The sequence below is a fragment of the Tursiops truncatus genome, chromosome 11 (genome assembly GCF_011762595.2).
Source record: "Tursiops truncatus isolate mTurTru1 chromosome 11, mTurTru1.mat.Y, whole genome shotgun sequence".
Lineage (NCBI taxonomy): Eukaryota > Metazoa > Chordata > Mammalia > Artiodactyla > Delphinidae > Tursiops > Tursiops truncatus.
The window spans coordinates 20,061,931-20,087,061 of NC_047044.1; the positions used below are offsets into that span (position 1 = coordinate 20,061,931).

At 39.0% G+C, this 25,131-nt stretch overlaps 1 protein-coding gene across 6 annotated transcripts in view; it reads right to left on the reverse strand.

The window, feature by feature from the left end:
- SPIC (Spi-C transcription factor) overlaps positions 1–25,131 on the reverse strand; it is a 52,283-nt gene that overhangs the window by 7,097 nt on the left and 20,055 nt on the right. Inside the window, exons 3-8 of one of the 6 annotated variants that reach the window (XM_073788298.1) lie at positions 20,667–20,845; positions 14,368–14,470; positions 7,715–8,048; positions 3,917–3,942; positions 3,236–3,329; positions 1,442–1,554 (exon numbers count right to left, since the gene is read on the reverse strand). In XM_073788298.1, the coding sequence (XP_073644399.1) occupies positions 1,442–1,554; positions 3,236–3,329; positions 3,917–3,919 (210 nt within the window). In that variant the 5' untranslated portion in view covers positions 3,920–3,942; positions 7,715–8,048; positions 14,368–14,470; positions 20,667–20,845. Of the gene's footprint in view, positions 1–1,441; positions 1,555–3,235; positions 3,330–3,916; positions 3,943–7,714; positions 8,073–14,367; positions 14,471–20,666; positions 20,846–25,131 lie in introns of all 6 variants that reach the window. The other 5 variants (XM_033866200.2, XM_073788300.1, XM_073788301.1 and 2 more) reach the window with 5 other exon arrangements.

The following is a 25,131-nucleotide window of genomic DNA, read 5'->3' on the forward strand; positions in this document are numbered from 1 at the left end:
GCCAAAGTCAAAAGCTGAGGGCAAAAAGAGTGTTCAGCATCTCTCGAATTCTGAAAATCCCTACCTTCAACTGCTGTCTCCCAGGGCAGAGCTAGCATCAAACCCATATATGGAGAGGGCCAAGGGACAGAGGGTAATCTGAGGCTTTGTGAGGAGTTCTGTATCTTCCCCTCCCTATGAGAAAGGAGAGTGGGTTGCTTCCTCCTTTCCCCTAAAAATGCCCAGCAAGAAAGATCCAAAAGAATCATTAGTAGAAACTGAGGCGCCAGCAAAAAGGGAAGATGGGCTTCCATTCCTGAGCTGGATGCCCATCTGGCAAGAGAAGATAAGAGGAGAAAGATGGCAGCTGAGGGAGGACAGAGGCAAGAGAGGCAGGAAGAAGCAGCCTGAGTTCCTACCATTACATATGGCAAGGAAATGTGGGCCTCCATGGGTTAACTAGACATGGTGGTGGAAGGGGGTGGACTTGAGCCCTCCTTATACAGGAGGGCTGCCCAGCAGGTAAGGAGTCCCCACCACAAGAGGCTGTGCAGTGTATGCTGGGGATGGAAGCTGAAGTGGAAATAGGGTAGCCAGATCTAGCAAATAAAAATATTAGGCATCCTATATTTTATAGGTTGCCAGGTTACCTGGCAACCCTAAGGGGAGGTGAGAGAGGTTAAAGTAAAACCCAAACTCCCTCTTTAAAGAAATGTCTTGTTGGAGAGGCCCTGATAGTATAATTTACAGGGACAGAAAAAGGACATTTGACATACTATGGTTGAAGGTAATAACTGAAAAAAAAACTTTAATATTTATACTCTACCATATTAAGACTGCTTGATAAAAGGGACACATCAAGGAAACAATGCAGGTAATTTCCTGGCAGTCAAGTGGTTAGAACTCGGCACATCCACTGCAGGGGGCATGGGTTCCATCCCTGGTCAGGGAACTAAGATCCCACATGCCGCAACATGGCCAAAATAAATAAATAGATAAATAAGAAGAAGAAGAAAGAAAGAACGTAAACAATGTAAAAGAACACATGGAAGGAGAGGTAGATGGTGGGGACACTCCCGTTTGCAGAAGGCTACTAAAATAGAAATGAATTGGTCCAATACACATAGCTAGCTCTGAGCTTGGGAGGGGAAATAGAGCAGGTTAATACAAGATTGTGGGTAAAGCCAGTGCAGGGAACGTTTTAGGGGATCCATAACTTTCCTGCAGCTTTTCGGATGGACTGAGGAGAAGCATTGATGTGAGAACCCTAAAATACCTCCTCTATAGAAATCATTCAAACCCATCTGAAGTCAGATGAAGGACAATGATAAAGCGCAGTTTCCTTCTTGACAGCATTGATGGTCCCCCACACTGACCATCAAATTCACCAAGGGGAAGGCTGGGACAAATAGGAAATTTGCCTGTTACTGAGGGATGCTGGTCCCCTGGTAAAAGTACTCACTATTACTGTTCTCCAATTGTAGACAGGTTCCTCTGTGGGCAGCAAACCATAGCTGTTGGAATTTCCTCTGACATGAGAACAGTGGTTGATGAAAGCCAGGTAATTTCTGTAATCTATTTAAAAACAGGGAAAGAAACTGACAAAGTCAAAGTTTATATTTGTGTGTGTGTGTGATGCTTATACATGTTTATATGCTTATATACGTGATTGCTCTTGGCATTTTTATATTGAGATGTTAAATTTATTTAGGATAAAGAACATAGGCAGATCTGTCTCCTAATGCAAAAGAAATAAAAGCAAATTAAACAAATGGGACCTAATTAAACTTAAAAGCTTTTGCACAGCAAAGGAAACCATTGACAAAACAAAGACAACCTATACAATGGGAGAAAATATTTGCAAATGATGTGACTCACAAGGGGGTTAATATCCAAAATATATAAAGAGCTCATATAACTCAATATCAAAAAAATAAACAACCCAATCAAAAAATGGGCAGAAGACCTGAATAGACATTTCTCCAAAGAAGACATACAGATGGCTAATAAGCACATGAAAAGATTCTCAACATTACTAATTATTAGAGAAATGCAAATCAAAACAACAATGAGAAATATCCTCACACAAGTCAAAATGGCTATCATCAAAAAGTCTACAAATAATAAATTCTGGAGAGGATGTGGAGAAAAGGGAACCCTTGTATGCTATTAGTGGGAATGTAAATCGGTGCAGCCACTATGGAAAACAGTATGAAGGGCCCTCAAAAACACAACTACCATATGATTCAGCAATTCCACTCCTGGATATATTCAATATACCTGAAGAAAATGAAAACTAATTCAAAAAGATACATGCATCCCAATGTTCATAGTAGCACTATTTACAGTAGCCAAGACATGGAAGCAACCCAACTGCCCAATCAACAGACAAATGGATAAAGAGGATGTGGTATATATATACACAATGGAATATTAGTCGGCTATATAAAAAAAATGAAATTCTGCAATTTGTGGCAACATGGATGTACTGAGAGAATGTTATGCTTAGCGAAATAAGTCAGACAAAGACAAGTGCTGTATGATATCACTTATATGTGGAATCTAAAAAATAATACAAACAGAAACAGACTCTCAGATATAGATAACAAACTTGGGGGCGCTTCCCTGGTGGCGCAGTGGTTGAGAGTCCGCCTGCCGATGCAGGGGACACGGGTTCGTGCCCCAGTCCGGGAAGATCCCACATGCCACGGAGTGGCTGGGCCCGTGAGCCATGGTCGCTGAGCCTGCGCGTCCAGAGCCTGTGCTCCGCAATGGGAGAGGCCACAGCGGTGAGAGGCCCGCGTACCGCAAACAAACAAACAAACAAAAAAAGAGTCTGCCTGCCAACGGGTTCGAGCCCTGGTCCGGGAAGATCCCACATGCCTCAGAGCAACTAAGCCTGTGTGCCACAATTACTGAGCCTGTGCTCTAGAGCCCGCGAGACACAACTAATGAGCCTGTGTGCTGCAACTACTGAAGCCCGCGTGCCTAGAGCCCGTGCTCCACAAGAAGAGAAGCCACCGCAATGAGAAGCCTGTGCACCACAACCAAGAGTAGCCCCTGCTCGACGCAATTAGAGAAAGCCCATGCACAGCAACAAAGACCCAAGGCAGTCAAAAAATATAAATAAATCAATTTAAACAAAACAAAAACAAACTTGGGGCTACAAAAGGGGAGAGGAAAGCAGAGAGGGACAATTTAGCAGTGTGGGATAAACAAATACAAACTACCAGCAGAAGGGGACTGACATCTTTACCTGAGGAGTACTGAAGATCACCAGTTGAATGTTGCCTCAGTACTTCAAAAGCATCTTCAAATGCCTGACCCAGCTTGTCTTGTTCAACACAAGCCTGTTAGAACAATTGCAGAACTCTGGAGTTAGGAAATTACCAGTAGAACTTAATTTTCCTGATATAAAGGAGGGTTTGTTTCTCAACCACAGCACTATTGACATTTTAGATTGACGAAGACTGTTGCAAAGGGGTTGCCCTGTGCATTGCAGGGTGCTAAACGGCATCGCTGGTCTCTACCCACTAGATGCCAGTAGCACTCCCACAGTTGTGACAAACAAAAAATGTCTCAGACATAGCCAAATATACCCTGGGGAACAACATCAACCCTGGCTGAGATCCATTGCTCTGTAACATAGTATTTAGAGAGCAACCTCATTCTATAGTATAGTATTCAACATTTTATAAATTTTTAGCAAGGAGTTATATAGCAGGAGACTGATTTGGAAAAAGGGATCAGGGAAATATCTTTAATCAAACAGAATCTGAATCATTATTTAAAAATGAAATGCTCTTAATTTCAAAAGCATGCCTCCAAGACCTAAAATTGAACTGTTTTGCAAACCATTTCATACCCTTATTAATCTAGCCCATATATCTTATTTTCAAAATGGAGGAAGAGTAAAGATTTTTAAATGCCAACTTACCATGCTTCATTAATAAATTGACAATTCTGAAAAAGATTAATATTTAAAAAACAAAATTAAATAGTGTTTCTATTTAATTTGCCTCTGAATTAAAAGACTTTACTTAAAATATTTTCTGAATATACCTTATATAAACCAAAAGTACCGTCTGAATTCTCTTTGATGAGTACAAATTTTCTTTCTACAGAAATTTCCTACAAAAATTTATTTTTGCTTTTCTGTCATCACAAAACTTTTTTTTAATTAATTAATTAATGTATTTATTTTGGCTGCATTGGGTCTTCGCTGCTGTGCGTGGGCTTTCTCTAGTTGCAGAGAACGGGGGCTACTCTTCGTTGTGGTGCACGGGCTTCTCATTGCGATGGCTTCTCTTGTTGCAGAGCACGGGCTCTAGGAGCACAGGCTTCAGTAGTTGTGGCTCGCGGGCTCTAGAGAGCAAGGTCAGTAGTTGCGGCGCCATGTGCTTAGTTGCTCCGCGGCATGTGGGATCTTCCTGGACCAGGGCTCGGACCCATGTCCCCTGCATTGGCAGGCGGATTCTTAACCACTGTGCCACCAGGGATGTCCTACAAAACTTCTTAAGTGTTAAATAGCTACATATGTATAACTGAATCACTTTGCTATACATTTGAAACTAGCACAACATTGTAAATTAACTATACTTCAATAAAAAGAGATTAAAAAATAAATAAAATAGCTAGAGTTAATTACACAAACTATTTATATTGATATGAAAATATAGAAATAATTCGAGTATGTTTAAGTATTTTTAAATTCTTTTAAATATTAAAGTATTAAAAAGTTCTGGAAATCAAAATCGTTTTTACCTTAGCATGGCTCTCCATTTATAACAGTGATTTTTTTTTTTTTTTTAAGTTTCTGGTGTCATATGGACTTCTGAGAATCTGGTGAAAGACATGCTTTTTCTCTCATGAATGTGAATTTACATTACAAATAAAACGTACTCTATGAAAACTGTCGGTGGACTTTCTAAAATCCTAGGTTAAGAACTCTGGTCTATAATTTTACATTATTTACATTCTTATCTCTGTAAGTAATGTAGATTTTGTTTTAAATAAGCAATTATCATACTGACCCACATTAAATGTTTTCAAACTTTGTTCTATAGAACTACAGAAAACAAACAAATCCACATAACAAGAAAGAGCGGGTGGTGGGTCCACATTGCTTACCATTTCATTTAGCACATGAAGCAACTCTGTTTATACAAGTTTTTAGCATTTATCCTGCAAACACAATGAGCTTACTCTTTCATATTTAACACTGCATAATATGATTAGATGATATAATCTAATGCTATTATTATACATATCCATAATGTAGCAATACAATATGTCAAACATCGAAATTCTATTCTGCTCTTTGAAATCACTATGTCATTTAAAAGAGAATATGAGAAGAAAAACCATAAAAAAGGTAACTATGGGAGGTGATGAATGTGTTAACTAATTTTACTGTGGTAATCCTTTCTCAGTGTATATGTATGTCAAATCATCATGTTGTACACCTTAAACTTACACAATGTTATATGTCAATTATATCTCAAGAAAGCTGGAAAAAAATACAGCTTCTCAATGTGGGAGATGTTGAAGAATTTAGCAAAAACTTTAAAAAAAAGAAGAAAATCCATAAATCACATTTTGGGCTATAGTCCCTAATGAATATTATCAGTACATATGTTTTTAAAAGGCCATGTCAGTAACTTTCAATTAATTATGCCTCAGCTCATAAGCACCGAAGCAAATACATACTCAGGTGAGTGTTGTACTTTGAATTAAATACTTAAATGAGACTACTCCCTTTGACTAAAATACCCCACAAAACTATCATGACTCTTAAAAGTAGCAAAGCCAAAGGGAAGAAAAAAGCTTGAAAACATTATTGATCACTTCAATTGCTTAATATTTCTAGTATTGGAACAGGCAGTCAATGAGAAACACTCATTAGGCCAGAGAAGAAAATTAACACTTATTACAAAGAATTTTGAAAAGCATAAACACTTACCAGGAAGACACTTCAGCCCTTTACCAAGTTGTTTCATTAATATCAGAAATAAGACAGAACTGTCAAGAACTCACTGGCAGAGTTTCATTAAGTAGCTGTTTTTAAGGAAGTGCTACAAAAGGGGATTTTTTTTAAAAGATACAGTGCCTTCATTATTTCTATTTCATGATATGGCCAGTGGACACCAGAGGCTATTATTTTGAAGAGGCACAGAATATTTGTATCCTATGGGCCAAAAGCATTAGAACAAATCCCATGAAACCCGCCTGCCACCGAGCATAATTTGTGGCTCCTCCGGCCTACACAGCCCCACTGGGCACCTCTGACCTGTACAACCCTTGTCCACCTTTCTTTTTCTATTACTCCTATTATTTCTCCCCTGATTCTGGAGCCTACGTTGCTTTTCTTGCCTGAACTATTAACAGCCTTCACTCTGGTCTCTTTCCTCTCAAACCACTTTACTTCTAATGTCGTTCACTGATCGCCCTACTTAGAGATCTTAAAGGCGCAGACCCTTGCCCTGGCATTCGAGGCTCCTCATTCCAGCCTTAATCTTACTTACCACCATGCATTTAAGAGAAGGAAATGAATCCATGCTATGGTCTTCCCTTCTTACCTGGATCCAGTAACAACTCCAAAACAGGAGAAGCTTCTGGGTAGTGATCTGATTGGACATGCTTGAAGCTGCTGCACTTATAGATCAGGTCCAGTTCTCTTATTTAGCTTGAAGGTTTATTTGGGATGGTTTTTGGTGGCTCTGATGGAAATTATTGGGGACTTCCTCCACCTATAATGCTTCCTTCCCAGCCCATCCATCTGCCCATTTACCTATTTTATCTTACCTGTCCATCAGAGGCCAATCTAACATTTAGGTATAGTCCAGGTGGAAATAACTTTCCTCTCTGAAGCGCAGGTAGGCAACACCCTTAAGTAACTGTAACCTTCCGTCATTTTAATAGATGTCACATTTAGCCAGGGGGAAAACCACCTAAGAATTTTTTGTAAATGTTATGGGTGGGGAGAGAGATTTTCTGTTTTGCATAGTTGGAATCTGAGCTCACCTTTGATATGGGACTATTGTTCTACACCAATTACTTTTTTGACCGAGTTTTATTATGCAAATGTAAACACACATCCCCTCTTCTGAAATGTAGATGTTTAAGTAAAAAGTGTATAAAACCAAATCGCTAATGTTGATGAGTTTTTAATCTGTATCATCGCCAGTCTACGCCCTTTTGGTGCCACTTTATTTTGTTTGGTTCATTTAGTCAACAAATATATATAAATGAGCTCTTTGCCGGACACTGTCCTGAGTCCAGGGACCACAGCCCTGAACAAGTTCTGGTGAGGAAAAATGATTTTTTTTTAAAGCAAACTAGAGAAGTGTTATTAACAATAAGTACTGAGAAAACAGTAAGAGAACGGTCATAGTAAGTGTATACAGTCATGGTGAATGGTCACAAAAATTCTAAGGGAGTGTGTGTGAGCTGAAATCCAAGGATAAGAAAGAGTGAGCAAAAGAAAAGCAGAAATGCAGCGAAGCACCTCTAGTCAGAAGAAACAACAGACGCCAAGAGCCTTAGGTGGAAATGAGTTTGGTTTATTCAAGGCACAAACAAGAAAGCCAGTGCAGCTGGAGCAAAATGAGTGTGGGGTCCAAGAGGCAAAGTTAGCGAGGAAGGAGGAAGGATCCAGATCAATCCACACATCAAGCCAAAAAATAATATAAAACTTTTTCAAGAGAATCTAAACATCACATATGATAGTAGTTACCTCCTTAGCTCCATTTCACAGATGAAGAATCTAAACCGAGGATCAAAGACATTTCATGATTTTTTTTCTAAGGTCCAATTGCTAGTGAGAAATGGGCTGGGCTGGGTCCAGATTTAGGCCCAAATGACTTCATGCACACGCTCTCAACCACGTTGGAGCCCTATGTCCGCAGATTAGGTTCCACTGGACTAGGGTTCTTAGTCCCGACGGCAGACTTCATAGCACCCGGCAGATTCTCATAGTAGTACAGGCTTGTTATGTATTTGAAATCAATGGAAAAAAGTCAATTTTCTAAGCCAACATTTTCCCCAACAGGTGTCTCCAAAGTTTTATTCTGCAAGATATAAATAAATGGACCCTGAAAAAGAGTTGAGCAAAACCAATGAGCACATGATGTTTTGGGGGCACAATTCTACATTACAGATGAAAAATAAAAATGCAGTTTTGAGTCCTTTGTAAAGATAAAGTATGAAAATGCTTTCAGCAACTTAAAAAAGAAATGATACACTGTCCTTTTAGCATTCTAGAGAGTAAGGCTCCTATTCCTTGAGAACCTGATGAAAGCTACGATGAGCTCTTTCTCCAGGAAAATGCCATCAGCACATTTTCAGGCAAACTCTCTCAGTCAGGCCAATAGACCCCACTTTAGGAACTCCTACTGTATTATAAATATTTTCAAAGCCTTCTTATCTAAGGACTGCTTCTTGAGACACTTGTACCCAATACACACACAAAGCATCTTTTTAGGGGTGGTCATTAGTGTTTCTGTTCACTCTAGAAATGAGCTGAGTAACAAGAGCTCTACAGAGAGGATCCCTGATCAACAGATTCTTTTTTGCAGAAGTTCATTGTCCTCAGTGGCAACTGATATTATTTTAGAAAATTGTAAGCAACAGATGTGGTGGAGTCTAAATCCTATGGTGCCAAGCTTCAGGTGGAAAATTGCTTTTTCTGAGGATAGAGAACTTCAGAACCCAAGAAAAGGAGACTAAATTCAAGCTCTTATCTTTCTTTGCAGTTTCTATTTAAATAATTCGATTCCGGGCTTCTCTGGTGGCGCAGTGGTTGGGAGTCTGCCTGCCGATGCAGGGGACGCGGGTTCGTGCCCCGGTCCGGGAAGATCCCGCGTGCCGCGGAGCGGCTGGGCCCGTGAGCCATGGCCGCTGAGATTGCGTGTCCGGAGCCTGTGCTCCGCAACGGGAGAGGGCACAGCAGTGAGAGGCCCGCGTACCGCAAAAAAAAAAAAAAAAAAAAAAAAAAAATTCGATTCCTTAGGGGACTTAAGAAGTGGGTCTTAATCTTAGTAAGACCTCTGAAAACCTAATAAACAAATAATTTTGCAAGACCGGGAAGAAGGTGCTAGAAAATTTGTTATGTCTCAGTAGAATTCATAGAACCGTAGGTTATGAGACAAATAGCTAATCTTCACCCTCATTTTAATAATAACTTCTACTAGATTACTCTTTGAAATTTATTGAGACTTGTTTTGTGGCCCAATATAGGGCCTATCTTGTTCCATTTGCACTTGAAAGAATATGTGTTTTATAGTTATTATATGTAGTGCTGGATAAATGTCAATTCGATCAAGTTGGTTGATAACGTTATTCAAATCATCCATATCCTTACCGATTTTTTTCTCTGCATTTTCTTTTTTTTTTTTTTGGTACACGGGCCTCTCACTGTTGTGGAGCACAGGCTCCGGACGCGCAGGCTCAGCGGCCACGGCTCACGGGCTTAGCCGCTCCGCGGCATGTTGAATCTTCCCGGATCGGGGCACGAACACGTGTCCCCTGCATCGGCAGGCGGACTCTAAACCACTGCGCCACCAGGGAAGCCCTTCTCTGCATTTTCTATCGATTACAGAGATTACAAAGAGGAATATCAAACTATAGTTGTGGATTTGTCTATTTCTCCCTTTAATTCTGTCAATTTTTGATTTCATGTATTTTGAAGCTCTATTATTAAATGCAGACTCATTTAGAACTGTTATGTGTTCCTGATGAATTGAGCCTTTTATCATTATAAAATTTCTCTCTTTCTTTTTTGCAATCCTTTCTGGTAGTCCTTGAAGTCTGCTTTGATAGTAACCACACTAGCTTTCTTATCCTTTTCACTTTCAACATGTTCTCTTTATCTGTCTTTATATTTAAAGTATGTCTCTTTAAAGCAGCATAGAGTTGGGTGCTGCTTTTTACCTAGTTTGATGATCTCTGCCTTTTTAGTGTTCAGTCCAATTTAGTAATTACTGATATAGTTAGGATTAAATCTACCATCTTGCTATTTGTTTTCTATTTGTTCTGTTTATTTTTTGTTCCTTTGTTCTTCCTTCCCTGCTTTCTTTTGGATTAAATAAGTATTTTATTATTTCATTATATTTCCTTCATTAGCTCTTTATAATGTCATGGTAAAATAACGGTATGACATACTTCTGTAATTTATCTTTAGCGGTTACAATATGCATTCTTCATTTATCAAGTCTACCACTATTATACCACGTCATGTATAAGAAACTGTTATACCACTTCATAAGGTAAGAAACTTACCACAGTATAATTCCATTTACATCCCCTCCTATCCTTTGTGCTACTCCTGTCACATATTTACTTCTACATAGGCCAGCATAATAGATTATTTAACCCTCACAATAATGCCCTGGGTTCCAACTGTGGCTCCATTGCACCTATCTGTGTAAACTTGGACAAGTTATTTAACCTCCCAGTTTCCTCTATAAAGTGTAGATAATGATTTTACTTACCACATAGAGTTATTGTGAAAATCTGAGTGAATTTATGTCATGTACTTTGGACAGTCCAAGCATTTAATAAATGTTGAACGAACGTTAGGTCCTGCTTTATAAGTATTGCAGATGAAGTAACAAAGCCTCAAGGGAAGTTAAATGACTTAAGATCACACAGTGAGTGATAGAAATGAAGGCTTTCAAACCAGTTCTATCTGACTCCAACCAAAGCCTTTTAACCATTCAACCAGAATTTGCTTCCTTATCTATGGAGTAAGACTGAGAACAAGCATGAGAACAAGAATTCGCTAATGGCCTTATGTCAAAGGGCTCTTGAGAGGTTTTACTGAGATAGCATAGGAACAGAGTAGTAAACACACCCGATGGTAGCTATTAATCACAAAACTGCTCCTATTTACCACACCTGGGACCCTCACCACACCTGGGACCTTCACCACACCTGAGACCTGCAGCCACCTGGCAAGTGGCAGAGCCAGGACTCAAACCCAGGTCTTTCCTGCCATGTCTGGTGCCTCTTCCCAACAACCAGGTTGTGTAAAAATTCTCCATAACAACATGGTAAATCAACTATACTCCAATAAAATTTTTTTTCAATAAAACTTCTTTAAAAATTAAAAAAAATAGGCAAAGGCAAGAAAACGAATTCTCCATAGGCTCTAGTATTTACTGTAATTACTGTAATAGCTCCCACCACTGCTCACACCAATGGAGGAAACTCCTCTGACACAGGACTGGTAAAAAAAAGCCACCCAGCTCCACAGAGAGGCGGGGAGCCAGCAGATTTACTCTCCTGCTTTCTGTGGAGGCGCTGAAGGAGTGCTGGTTTGTTAGTCCTGTGTTCAGAGCCATGACAGAGCCTGTGCAAGGGCTGTCTCTAGTCCTAAAACAGCTAAGTTCTGACAACCTACTGGTGTACCTGCTGCATTCTAGGCAGGCAGCGGTGAGCTAACCCATTGTGAAATTTGTATACATCTTTATCTGGAACCCCAAGAGCAAGAATGCCTCTCCACTTCAGCCCTTCCAGCCTCAGAAGCTTCTGAACCTAAACCATTCACTGGCCTGGGAAAGGGAAGAGGAATGTCTCCTCCCTCTTACTGGGGTCATCATGCATATTTTCACTTTCTAGTTCACTAAGAAGACAGGCTTGCAAGTGATTCTGCTTCATCTCCAGGCCCTTTTGGCTAGGATTTTTTTTTTTCCTAGCGATTTGTGAGTGGCAATTCCCTATGTTTTAACAAAATCGGTTAGCTGGGCAGATATCTTTCATTATGGAGAAGCGGCCTCCCATTCCCACAGAAGTTAACTGGGTAGGGAACTGATAGGGACGGGGTGGGGAGGGGATTCTCTGAGCTCAGAATAGTTTGGGAAACTGACACATTAATGGGATCCCAAGTTACAGCTGTGTGCCTATAACAGCCTAGACGTTTCTGGTTCCAGTTACTAATCGTCATGATATTTACAGCTTCTCTGTATTTAACTTTTATCAGATAACTACAATTAGCAATGAAAAGACTCACTAAAAGAGAAATCTGTAGAGTGCCTTTGGTATGGTTAGAAAAGAGAGAAACCTTTCAAAGACTTTCTTCAAGGGGTTCTCAGTACTGTTTTGCTCCAGTTTTTTACAACTTTCCTATAATCTTCATTATAACAACCACGATAATATAACCTTACACTTTCATAAGATTCTGTCATTTCCAGCATTATCTCTGCTATAGTACCTTGCCAACTTTGGGGGGCAGGTGGAGGGAGCAAATCTTACATGTCTTTTGCTTTCCCAAAGCAGGTGGTAAAACACTATAACACAACATAGGGCTTCAGTGGAGGTTGGATGGGTGAATGAGTACATTGTATCACTGAACTCTCACAACCGCCCATAACGCTGGCAGGGCAGGTGTTATTCCCATTTTGCCGGTGAGGAAACTGATGCCCAGGGAGATCAGAGGTCACTCAGTGAGTGAGTGTTAGGTTTAGAATTGGGATTTCCTTGTTCTCAATTCAGCTTTTCAGATATCGTCTCTGGGGAACATTGGCAGATACCAACTAACTTTTTTTTTTTTTTTTTTTTCCCGGTACGCGGGCCTCTCACTGTTGTGGCCTCTCCTGTTGCGGAGCACAGGCTCCGGACGCGCAGGGTCAGCGGCCATGGCTCACGGGCCCAGCCGCTCCGCGGCATGTGGGATCTTCCCGGACCGGGGCACGAACCCGCGTCCCCTGCATCGGCAGGCGGACTCTCAACCACTGCGCCACCAGGGAAGCCCTGTGGTGGCTTCTCTTGTTGCGGAGCACGAGCTCCAGGCGTGCGGGCTTCAGTAGTTGTGGCTCGCAGGCTTAGTCGCTCCGTGGCATGTGGAATCTTCCCAGACCAGGGCTCGAAGCCGTGTCCCCTGCACTGGCGGGCGGATTCTTAACCATTGCACCACCAGGGAAGCCCCACAAATCCATCAACTTTGACAGAAGGTTTTGTTCTGTTTTTAATGCTGTGGTTGAGATTAACAAAAATTAAGAAGTCTGACAATACTAACTAAATGAAGAAGATGTGAATCAGTGGGAATTCTTCACATTACTGGTAGGAGTCTAAATTGGGACAATCATTTAGGAAAATAACTAGTTATTAGGAGTATACACAAGAGATACGTTTGTACATGAATGCCAGGATATATGTAGAAAGATGTTAGCAGCCGTGTTAATAATGGAAAAGCTCTGCAAACAACTCATCTCTCTCTCTCTTTCTCTTTCTCTCTCTCTCTCTATATATACACACACACACACAGGATAGATAAATAATACATAGATATATACATATATACACACTGACAAGAGAATGAATAAATTGAGGTGTGTTCACATAATGGAATAATATACAAAAGTGAAAATGCAATAACACAGAAGAATCTTGAACACATAAAGTTCAGTGAAAAAATAAAACCCAGAAAAGCACTTAGAATATGACAGGATTTTTACAAGTTTCAAAAATAAACAACTAAACGATATATTTTTAATCAGCTTTTCTTTTCTTTGTTTCTATTTATCACCTATGTATCTATGTATCTTTCTATCTATCTATCTTTATATGGTGTGTGTGTAAACCAAGTGAATAATAAACACAAACTTAAAGACAGTGAATACTCCCGGGAATAATAAACACAAACTTAAAGACAGTGAATACTCCCGGGACGGGGCAAGCAGGGAGATGGTCTAGGGAGTAACACACCATTTATTTAAAATGTTTTAGTTTTTGGACCAGGGGATGGTTCATTAAAGTAAAAGCATACATATGCTTTTATGTGTTTCAAATAACATACTAAAACAGTAAACAATAGACAAAGAGAACAAGGGATTACAGAAAGGTTATCTAACAAAGCAAATGAAATTCCAAAAAAGAAAATTCTAAGGAAACAATTTTGCTTCGGGCAATGAAAACACTCATCAGTCAGTGTTATAAAACTACATTTTTATGTTTTTAATTAAAAAATGTTTTTTAATTTTTAAAGTTTTTTGGCTGTGCTGCGTGGCTTCTGAGAGCTTAGTTCCCTAACCAGGGATCGAATCTGTGCCCCCTGCTTTGGAAGCGTGGAGTCTTAACCACTGGACCACCAGGGAATTTCCCCAAATTACATTTTTAATTCTATTAAAACTCCTGCATGATTTAAATATAATCTATAAATTTATGACAGAAATAAAGACGTATGGCAGTAATAAAGATGTATAAAATTTAGAAAACCAGTTCTGTCCTTTTCACCTCAGCCTCCAATCAATTCCTAGCGTTATTTCTTACTTGAAGCCCTAAACTCAAATGGGAATAATTTTGTCATCAGATAACACAATACCTCACATATGAACCCCAGATTCATGTTTCTTGGCATGCTACTTTGGAAAAATATAAAAGCAGACCCACCTGGTTTTAAATACATTTAGTAAGGCATCTTATTTTGTTTAATGAGAAACCAAAGAGCTCAGTTATTTTTCTTTTGCGTTCATGGTGTGAATTCCCAAGGTTTCTGTGGAAAAGAGGAAGTTAAGATTCAGATTCTAGTTGTCAGATCTGCAGTACTAGATGCTACTGTGCCAGAATGTTCATGAATTTGAGAGGATCATTATCAGTTGAGGTCCAAGTGAGAGTCTCCAGGAACTTGGAAAAGGGAAAATCTTGCGCCCATTAGGTAAAACAGCAAGAAGAATAAAACCAACCTCAAAGTCTCCTGAAAGAGAAGGGCAAGGAGGAATATCCAAAAGGAGAATGAGTCATTCAGACGGGAGGGCTGCTACTGAAGGAACAGCCTATTCTAGAACAATCCAAGACGTATCCAGAAGGAGAAGTAATCCGCTTCTGGGCAAAAGAATCGATATTGTGGTGATAGATGCAGGGCGTGGTAGCACATGAGTATTAGAATACTGCAGGAATCTCTAAGACCATCTTTATCGTGAGTGCAGAGCCAGATTAAGGGTGGGCCAGGCAGAACGACAACCTACAATATCTAAATCTAAAATAAGACCACAAATATACAGAGGTAAGGGAAATGTTTTTGGTTTTATTTGTTTTTCTGGTTTTCAGCAAAATCTTTTATTTACCTCCTGTTCCCCAACTACGTCACATGAACACAGGTAGCCAGGTACCTTTGTAAACGTAGAGCACTCAGTATGAATAGAAATCATGCACCTCAGTGATTTTTTAACAAGAAACTTAATGAGTAAAAAGACTTCAGGTGTGTTTGAAATGTCTGCCCTTTACTGTATTCCAATCACTGAATATTATCTGTGTCGAAATTTTACTCAAATGTAGACATGTTTTTTGTTTTTTTGTTTTTGGCCTCGCTGCGCAGCTTGCAGGATCTCAGTTCCTCAACCAGAGATTGAACCCAGGCCCCCAGCAGTGAAAGCACAGAGTCCTAACCACTGGACCACCAGGGAACTCCCTAGACACTTTTTCTTTGCACACTTGCTAGTAACTACCTAGTGTGTTTCAGATCGTGTTTACTTCTGACAGTTGTTCTTCCCAGAAGCTGCTGGTCTTCTTGAGGACAGGATTGTAAGTAGTTGGGAAAAAAGGTTTAATAAACTGTGGGCTAGAGGTGAGAAGTGAGACCTCTGAGACACACCCTCTTGTATCCATGGAGGTCTCAGAGCTGCCTTGATTTATTCCTTCAAATAGATGCTGTTCTAGATGCCAGGATATATCAGTGGACAAAGAAAAAATTCCTGTCTTTGTAGCATTTCTGCAGGGGGAGACAGATAATAAACATGGGCATGATGACTAAGTAAATTACATAGCATAGTAGACAATAAGTAGTTTATGAAAAAAGGAAAGCTGAGTAGAGTAAGGAGAAGCAGGAAGGGGAGAGGTTCCCCTTTTAAATAGGCTCATCAGCCATGCCATATTACGATGGTAGCATTTGTGTCAAGACTGGAAGGAGGTGAGGAAGTGAACCGCTCAGCAGCCAGTGAGACAGCAGGTCAAGGGCTGAAAGACAGGTTAGGACCAAGGGCTTCTTGAAGGAGGGAGAGTCACACTTCATTACTGGGATTATATTGGTTGCTTGGGGACACTGAAGAAAGTCATCTTTATTCCACCTTTCTTGCACTCAGAACTCACTCCTAAATGTCACATTACTATTTCAGGCATATCGATTTGAGTGTGCACAAAATTGATATGCCTACTCAGGCTGCCCACTTGTTTCTCTCTCTTCTGATGCCATTAAACATTCAGAGTGGCTTGCTGTGGTGGTGGAGGCATAAGTTTTCCCTCTAGCTTTGGATTGAGAGCTCGTAAGCTTCTACACTGCAATTAAGTCAAAATTGGAAGTGAAATTACACTGCTTGGAATTTTAGCCCAGTTTGTAGCTATCATTTTAATCCCCGAAATTGGATTTAGGGAATCTAAGTTGCAAATGCCCTGTGGCACTTTTAGATAGAAGATAACACAATGGCTTCTACACGGTTACTTCTACAGTGTTTCAAATATCATGCCCACAGGTATTAAAAAATCATTAAGCCCCTAAGGAGATTAGGCAATTTGAAGGGAAATAAGTAGTAACAACAGAAAATAGAGGTAGCCACACCCTGGGGCTTCTGATATTGGGGTTGTCAGCCACAGGCTTTAAAATAATTATGTTTGATAGTGTTTAAGGAGATAAAACACAAGATTGAAAATCTCAGCAGAGAACTGGAAATTATTATTTTTGTTAATAGCAGACGTTAGGGGCATGACAGATGTGAAGAAAAACCAAATAGAAATTCTAGAACTGAAAAATGCAATAACCTAAAATAAGAACTCAGTACATCCATTCATGTCTTCTATATTCTATAAAATACAACAAACCAAAATAATTTTGTTGACCTTTTCAAAAAAGTTTGACCTTGTTGATTCTACTGTTTGCTGCTTTTCTTCTATTCATCCTCACCTTTATTATCTCCTTCCTTTCATTCTCTTTGGATTTATTCCATGTTCCTTTTCTAATCTCTTATTTGAGATACATGTCTTTAATGTTTGTTTGTTTGTGTTTGTTTTTTTAACTAATGTGAGCATATAAGGCTAAAAGTAGCATTTTTGCTCTATCCCACAAGTATTATTTTTTCTTTTTTTTTGTTTTTGTTTCATTTTTTTTCTATTCTATAAGTTTTGATGCAGAGGGCTTTTACTATCATTCTGTTCCAATTATTTATTAACTTTTCATTATTATTTCTTTTTTACCCTGGAGTTAATGTTTTTGATTTCTAAATACAATATCTCAAGGGCTTTTAATTTTTTTAAAAAATAAATTTATTTATTTTTGGCTGTGTTGGGTCTTCATTGCTGCACATGGCCTTTCTCTAGTTGCAGTGAACGGGGGCTACTCTTGTTGTGGTCCGCTGGCTTCTCATTGTGGTGGCCTTTCTTGTTGCAGAGCATGGACTTTAGGCACATGGGCTTCAGTAGTTGTGGCACATGGGCTCAGTAGTTGCAGCACGCAGACTTAGTTGCTCCACGGCATGTGGGATCTTCCCAGACTGGGGGTCAAACCCACGTTCCCTGCATCGGCAGGTGGATTGTTAAACACTGCGCTACCAGGGAAGTCCTTTTAATATGTTTTTTGTTATTAATTTTTAACCCTGAGACCATGTTCTCTAATCATTCACTATTGAGTTAAAAATTAGTAACAAAAACAGAACCCGACAAACTTTCTCTGTAAAAGGCCAGGTAGTAAATATTGTAGGCTTTGCAAAACAATGTATAGTTTCTGTGGCATACCCTTTTTTTTTTTTTTTTTTTTTGGCCACACTGAGCGGCTTGTGGGAATCTTAGTTCCTTGACCAAGGATCTAACCCCGGGCCTAACCACGGGATCACCAGGGAATTCCCTTCTGTGGTATATTTTTTAATGGAATGTTATGTACCCATTACAATGACTCATTTTTAAAATATCAATATGGAACTCTAAGCTACATTATAAAATAAGAAATGCAAGATGCTAGTGTATATATGATAATTCAATTTATATTTTAAAGGCTATATTAAATATTATACGTACTTACATATGCATGGAATATCCTAGAAGGATACATAGGAAATTGTTAAAAATGAGCATCTCTGGGGAAAACTAGGGTTTGGGTACCAAAGATGGGAGACTTACTTTTCACTATATACTTTTTGGTATTCTGAATTTCTTTTTTACAATTTGTATTACCTAGTTAAAAAAGTATAAAACCTTTTAAAAATTATAGGCTGACATTTTATCATACAACACTATTTTTTTTCTTTTTGCGGTACGCTGGCCTCTCATCATTGTGGCCTCTCCCGTTGCAGAGCACAGGCTCTGGACGCGCAGGCTCAGCGGCCATGGCTCACGGGCCCAGCCGCTCCGCGGCATGTGGGATCTTCCCGGACCAGGGCACGAACACGTGTCCCCTGCATCGGCAGGCGGATTCTCAACCACTGTGCCACCAGGGAAGCCCCTAGAACTTGAACTTTTAATATAGCAACTAGGATTGCTGTTGTTCTTAGTTCATAGTTCAAGGTAGCCAGCTTTATTTATTTTTGCTCCTACATGCTATAGACTAAAAATATATTACCAGAAAGAAAAAAGAAAATTGTGTGCCAAAGTGGTTTAGAAACCAAAAGTCAGAATTTAATCTCTACATTAAGCTGAATATTGGGGAGGTATACACTCAGAAATTAAATTGTGAAAACATTAAAACACACAAACACACACACACACACACACACACACACACACGATATTGACAATTTTCTAAAAAGATAAAAATTGCCTATACTGATAAAAAAAGTTTTTTAACCATTCTTAATAATTTCTCCTTATTTATTGTTCTATCCCTGTTATAGACAGCATCTTCAAACATTTCCTAAAGTTTATCACAAGTTAAATATTATGTTGACATTTTTAATATTAGTCTTCCTGTTCCACCATTATAATACTTTTGAAAATCTTCAATATTTTTATTTCACTTTTTCAATCATTTTCACACATCCCAATAACTTCTTTCTTAATTTCAGTCATCACTGTTTCCATTTCTTTTATTATTTTTTTTCAGATCAAGATCTGTAATTCTTTTGCATCTGTGATTCAATGCCCATCCTACCATAAAAGGCCTCTTTAACTGTTCACTTCTGTGTTATATTCAGTTCAGTTTTTTAAAAAAATCAGCGTTATTGAGGTACACTAAAAGATAAACTGAGGCACATTAAAATTTACAAGAGTTTATTTGCGCAAACATCAATTTCCAACATGAAAGTGGTTAGAAAATTGTTAGGAGCACCCTACCAACAGGAGCTAAGAGAAAGGTTCTTGTGGAGCAGACAAGGAAGCAAAGCAAGAAAGTTATTTGATTGGCTGTAGCTTAAGCATTTGCTTGTTTTGGGGGAGGCTAGTTGCCTGTTTGCGATTGGTTGTTCTTAAATCTTGTCTTCTTGGATATGAGAGCATTTCCAACTGATTCTGGCTTAAGTTTTGGTTTGCTTATGGAGGCTACGAAGGCATTAGAGCCACCTCAGCATAAAATAGTCTTTTTGTTTAGCTACTTTAACAGATATAATTTACGGTCAATAAAATTTACCCATTTCAATATATAGCTCTATTTAATATTGTACTAGAGGTCCTAACAATTGTAATAAGGCAAGAAAGAGGAATAAAAAAATGTATAGACTGAAAAGGAAGAAGTAAAATTGTCTTTATTTGAAGATGATATGATCAGGGAATTCCCTGGCAGTCCAGTGGTTAGGACTACTAGGTTAGCTTTTACTGCCTAGGGCCTGGGTTCAATCCCTGGTCAGGGAACTAAGATCCTGCAAGTTGTGCATCTCGGCCAAAAAAAAAAAATGAAGACGATATGATCAGCTATTTATACAATTCTAAGAAATCCACTAAAAAACTGCTGGTTCTAGGAAATGAATTTAGCAAGGTTGCAGAATATGAGATTAATATACAAAAATCAATTGTATTTCTATATATTGACAAGAAACTACTGGACATTAAAATTTTTTAAATATCATTTATAGGGACTTCCCTGGTGGCGCAGCAGTTAAGAATCCACCTGCCAGTGCAGGGGACACAGGTTCGAGCCCTGGTCCACAAAGATCTCACATGCCATGGAGCAACTAAGCCCGTGCACCACAACTACTGAGCCTGTGCTCTAGAGCCTTGCTCCACAACAAGAGAAGCTACTGCAATGAGAAGCCCGCACACCAGAACAAAGAGTAGTCCCCACTCGCCTCAACTAGAGAAAGCTCGTGCGCGGCATCAAAGACCCAATGCAGCCAAAGTAAATAAATAAATAGATTTATAATAAAAAATATCATTTATAATAGCATTTTCAAAACATAAAATACTTAAGGGTAAATATGTGTAAGACCTGAATACTGAAGACATTCTTGAGAGAAATTAAAGAGGACCTAAATAAGTGGAGAGTTATACAACGTTCATCGATTAGAAGACAATATTGTTAAGGTATCAAATCTCTCAAATTTAATTATAGAGTCTAGACAATGCTAATCAAAATTTCAGCACATGACTTGTAGAAATTGACAAGCTGATTATAAAATTTATATGGAAGTCCAAAAAATCTAAAAGAAAACAATTTTTCAACAGAAGAACTTTTGTTAGAGGCATCATAAAACTACAGTAATCAATATCATAGTGTGATATTGGCATAAGAATAGGCACAGATCAATGGAACAGAATAGAGAGTCCAAAAACAGACTTACACTTGTATGGTTGATTATTTCTTTAAAAATGAAGCTGGGGGCTTCCCTGGTGGCACACTGGTTGAGAGTCCGCCTGCTGATGCAGGGACACGGGTTCGTGTCCCGATCCGGGAAGATCCCACATGTCGCAGAGCCGCTGGGCCCGTGAGCCATTGCCGCTGAGCCTGTGCGTCCGGAGCCTTAAAAAAAAAAAAGTAAAAATGAAGCTGGAATAATTTGATATCCAGATGGGAAAAAAGTGAACCCTGATCTTTGCCTCACAACATATACAGAAATTAGTTGATTAGTTGATTCAAAGATTTGAAAAGGTAAAACTATAAAACTTCAATAAGAAAGCATAAGAGAAAAATTTAATGCCCTTGTGTTAGGCAAAACAAAAAAAAATTTTTTTTTGGCTGTGCCGTGTGGCATGCGGGATCTTCCCTAACCAGGGATCAAACCCACACCCCCTGCAGTGGAAGCATGGAGTCTTAACCACTGAACCACCAGGGAAGCCCCAAAATTTCTAAAATAGGACACAAAACACACAAAACCTAAAAGAATAAGAATTGATAAGTTGAACTTCATCAAAATTTAAACCTTGGCTCTTCAACACCCATGAATAAAATTAAAAGCCAAGCCACAAACTGGGAGAATACATATGCAAAACTTATTTCTGATAAAAGTCTTATAGCTAGAACATTAAAAAATTCTAAAACTCAATAATAAGACTAAAATCCAAGTTAAAAAGGGGACAAAATAAAATAAGGGGACAAAATTTTTGAACACACATTTCACTAAAGAAAATATATGAATGATAAACATGAAGTGATGCTCACCAGCATCCTTGTCGTTGGAGAAAAATGCAAATTAAAACCACAATGAGCTACATCTACATGTACACTAGAATGGCTCTAATTAAAAGGATTGAAAATTACCAAATGTTAGCAATGATATGCAGCAATCGGAACCCTCATATATTGCTGGTGGGAATGTAAAATGGTATAGCCGTTTGGAAAGTAATTTGTTAGTTTCTTATAAAGTTGAACATGCACCTCCTGTTATGACCCAACCATTCCACTCCTAGATATTTGCCTGAGAGAAATGAAAACATGTTCACACAAACACTTGTATGAAAATGATCATTGCAGCTTTATTCATAATAGCCCCAAATCGGAAATAACCCAAATTTCTGTCACTCATGAATGAATAAACAAATTGCTGTAGAGCCATGCAATGGAATTTTACTCAGGAGAAAAAGGAACAAATTATTGATATACACACGTTCAACATGGATAAATCTCAAAAGCTTTATGCTAAGTGAAAGAATCCAGGCACAAAAGACTACAAACTTTAAGATTCAATTTATATGAAATTCCAGAACAGGCAAAACGATAGTGTCAGAGTCCAGATCAACAACTGTCTAGGGTTGGGGAGACTGGGAGAAGGGACTGGCTGCAAAGGAGCACAAGGAAAATTTGAGGGGAGGGGGGTTATGGAAATGTTCTATATTGTGATTGTGGTGATGGTTACCTAACTGTATACATTTGAACCAATAATAATCAGAAGATATGATGAACAACTTTATGTCCATAATTTAAAATTTATATGAAATGGGCAAATTCTTTGAAAAACACAACTTACTGAGGTGACATCAATAGGAGGGTTTTTCTAAACTAAGTACATTTGTGAAAAAGAAGTTAATGCTGGCAAACAAACCAGCGTCATACATGTCAGAAGTGTGAAGAGGGTACAATTAGGACTTTTTTTTGTTGTTGCTGTTTTGTTTGTTTTGTTTTGAGCTAATATGTTGAAAACATATTTATCCCTTCATTTTTTTTCGTTTTTTGTTTTTTTGGCCACACCGCACAGCTTGTGGGATCTCAGTTCCCTGACCAGGGATTGAACCCAGGCCATGGCAGTGAAAGTGCCGTATCCTAACCACTAGACCACTAGGGAACTCCCTATCCCTCCTTTTCTTAGGAACTTTATCAATGAATACTATATCGTTTTCAGAAAAAATTCAGCTATATTTCTATATTTGTTTACCAGAAACCGGGAGACATGTATTGTTCAAATTAATTATAAAAGCCCCCCAAAATTAATTATAAAAGCACAAAAGAAAAACAAATGATTAAATATATTAAGGACATATATAACTCAGTATGAAAATAAGTATATACCCAAGATATTAAAAAATTATGATAGAAAGAACAGTCTCAAAGAATTTTTTTTCTTTCATCCTGTCTTTGCAATTCCCAGTTTGGCTTTGGTAGAAAAATCAAATCTTACTTAATATGTCTTTATGAACATCTGGTAGTGGGTAAGAGAGAAAGACAGGTCTCTGGACTGAATTTTTGGTTCCTTTAAACAGAAAACTATTAAAGAAATTATACCCCCCCTATTTTTCTTACACTTAAAAAAAGATAAAGCTAAAATTGAATCTGTGAATTATTGACCTTGCTTCTGTGTATCTGCACTCATTCAAACTCATTAACATACTATATTTCCTCCTGTAAGTCTTCTCATCTATTTTTGCTCTTTCTTTTTTCTCAACTTAAGAAATCAACAAAATTGTTAAGAGCTCAGACTCTTTTTATTTTTAAATTTTATTTAGTTTTGGCTGCATTGGGTCTTTGTTGCTCCACGTGGGCTTTCTCTAGTTGTGGTGAGCGGGAGCTACTCTTCGTTGAGGTGCACGTGCTTCTCATTGCGGTGGCTTCTCTTGTTGCAGAGCAGGGCTCTAGGCGCACGGGCTTCAGTAGTTGTGGCATGCAGGCTCAGTAGTTGTGGCTTGCAGGCTCTAGAGCACAGGCTCAGTAGTTATGGCACATGGGCTTAGTTGCTCCGTGGCCTGTGGGATCTTTGCAGACCAGGGCTTGAACCCGTGTCCCCTGCATTGGCAGGCAGATTCTCATCCACTGAGCCACCAGGGAAGTCCAGAGCTCAGACTCTTAAGGTTGGGGACAGACTCCTTGGGTTGAAATCCTCACTCTGCCATTTTCCAAAGTCAATTTTTCCTATGCCTAATATGAATAACAATAACAACATCACTGACATTATTTATTATATGGCCCAGAGGGGTTAAGTAACTTGGCCAAGGTCACATAGCACTATCTACCTGGAAAAAGCCTCACCTCTATGGAAATACTTTGCAGAGGCAAATTAATCCAGACCCTCCCATTCAAATCCGGGAAAGCAAAACTACATTCAACCCACCAGTGTTGATTGCATGTGTAGAAACAGGACAAGACTTCTGCCCTTTGGACCTTGATAGTCTCAAGAGGAGGTGAATGAGGAAACAGTCCAACTAGTTACGCATGAGAAATGACATGGGAAAAAAGTTCGGGGAGCTTAGTTTTAAGCATGGATGTGGGGTGAGGGCCTGGAGTGAATCAGGAAAAGCCACAAAGAGGAGGAATATTGGAAAGGGAGCCTTAAAACACACTCTTCAGAATCATCTTGAACCAATGGACTCTGCCAATGTCTGCTAACACAATTTTTGTAGTAGCCCTTCCAAAGTGGATTGGCAAAGCTAGTCTGGTGTACATAGGGTGACCAGCTGTCCCTGTTTGCCTGGGACTGAAGCATCTCCCAGGATGTGGGACTTTCAGTTTTGAAACTGAAGAGTCAAAGCAACCCTGGGCAAACTGGAAGAGTTAGTCGCTGCTGCAGAAGTAAACTATAACAATGCTTGCTAACATCTGTTGATTACCTGTAATGCGTTAGATGCACACTGTTCTAGGAATTTTCCACGTTTGCTCATTTAATTCTCCCAATAACCTCACCCCCATTTGAATACTATCATTAGCTCCATTATGCAATGAAGGAAATCAAGGCACACAAATTCTCAAGGTCATGCTTCCGGGAAGTGTTGGGACCAAACCCAGACATTGTCCTGCTACGGTTGACCTTTTTCACTATTGTTCTATCCTGGGCAAACATCAAAATAGCCAGCTGCTGAGGATCTTGGATCCCCCAGGAAAATGGGAAAGGTCAGACCTGAGAACCAAAGCATTAAAAATGTCTTTTAGTTTGATCCCAGCATCTCTAGACTCCCAAATCCATGACTCTCTAGGGCAAAATTCCTCCTGCATTGGATGAAGTTCTAGGTCCTTAGGACAGTTTGCAATGGGTTCTTACTTGTTCCCAGGCAACTATGGTTTAAATGGGACTCAATCTCAACACTGCTTAGCTAATATTTTTATCTCTTTTAAAAAATAATTATCATTAGTTGAGAATGTACTATGCACCTGGCATTGCTCTGAACGCCTTGCCTATATTAAATCATTTAATCCTTATTTCTTGCATTAGTCATATACATGCCTGCAGAAGAAGAGAAATTTGAAAGTTAGCTTTTCATCTTCTTTCAAAATTGGTGATGGCTAGTTGGATAAAATAAGTCCATGGGGAATGGAACATATATTGATGCTTCAATGAGTATTTCTCCTAGTATATAAGTGATTTTGTTTTCTCAGAACTAATC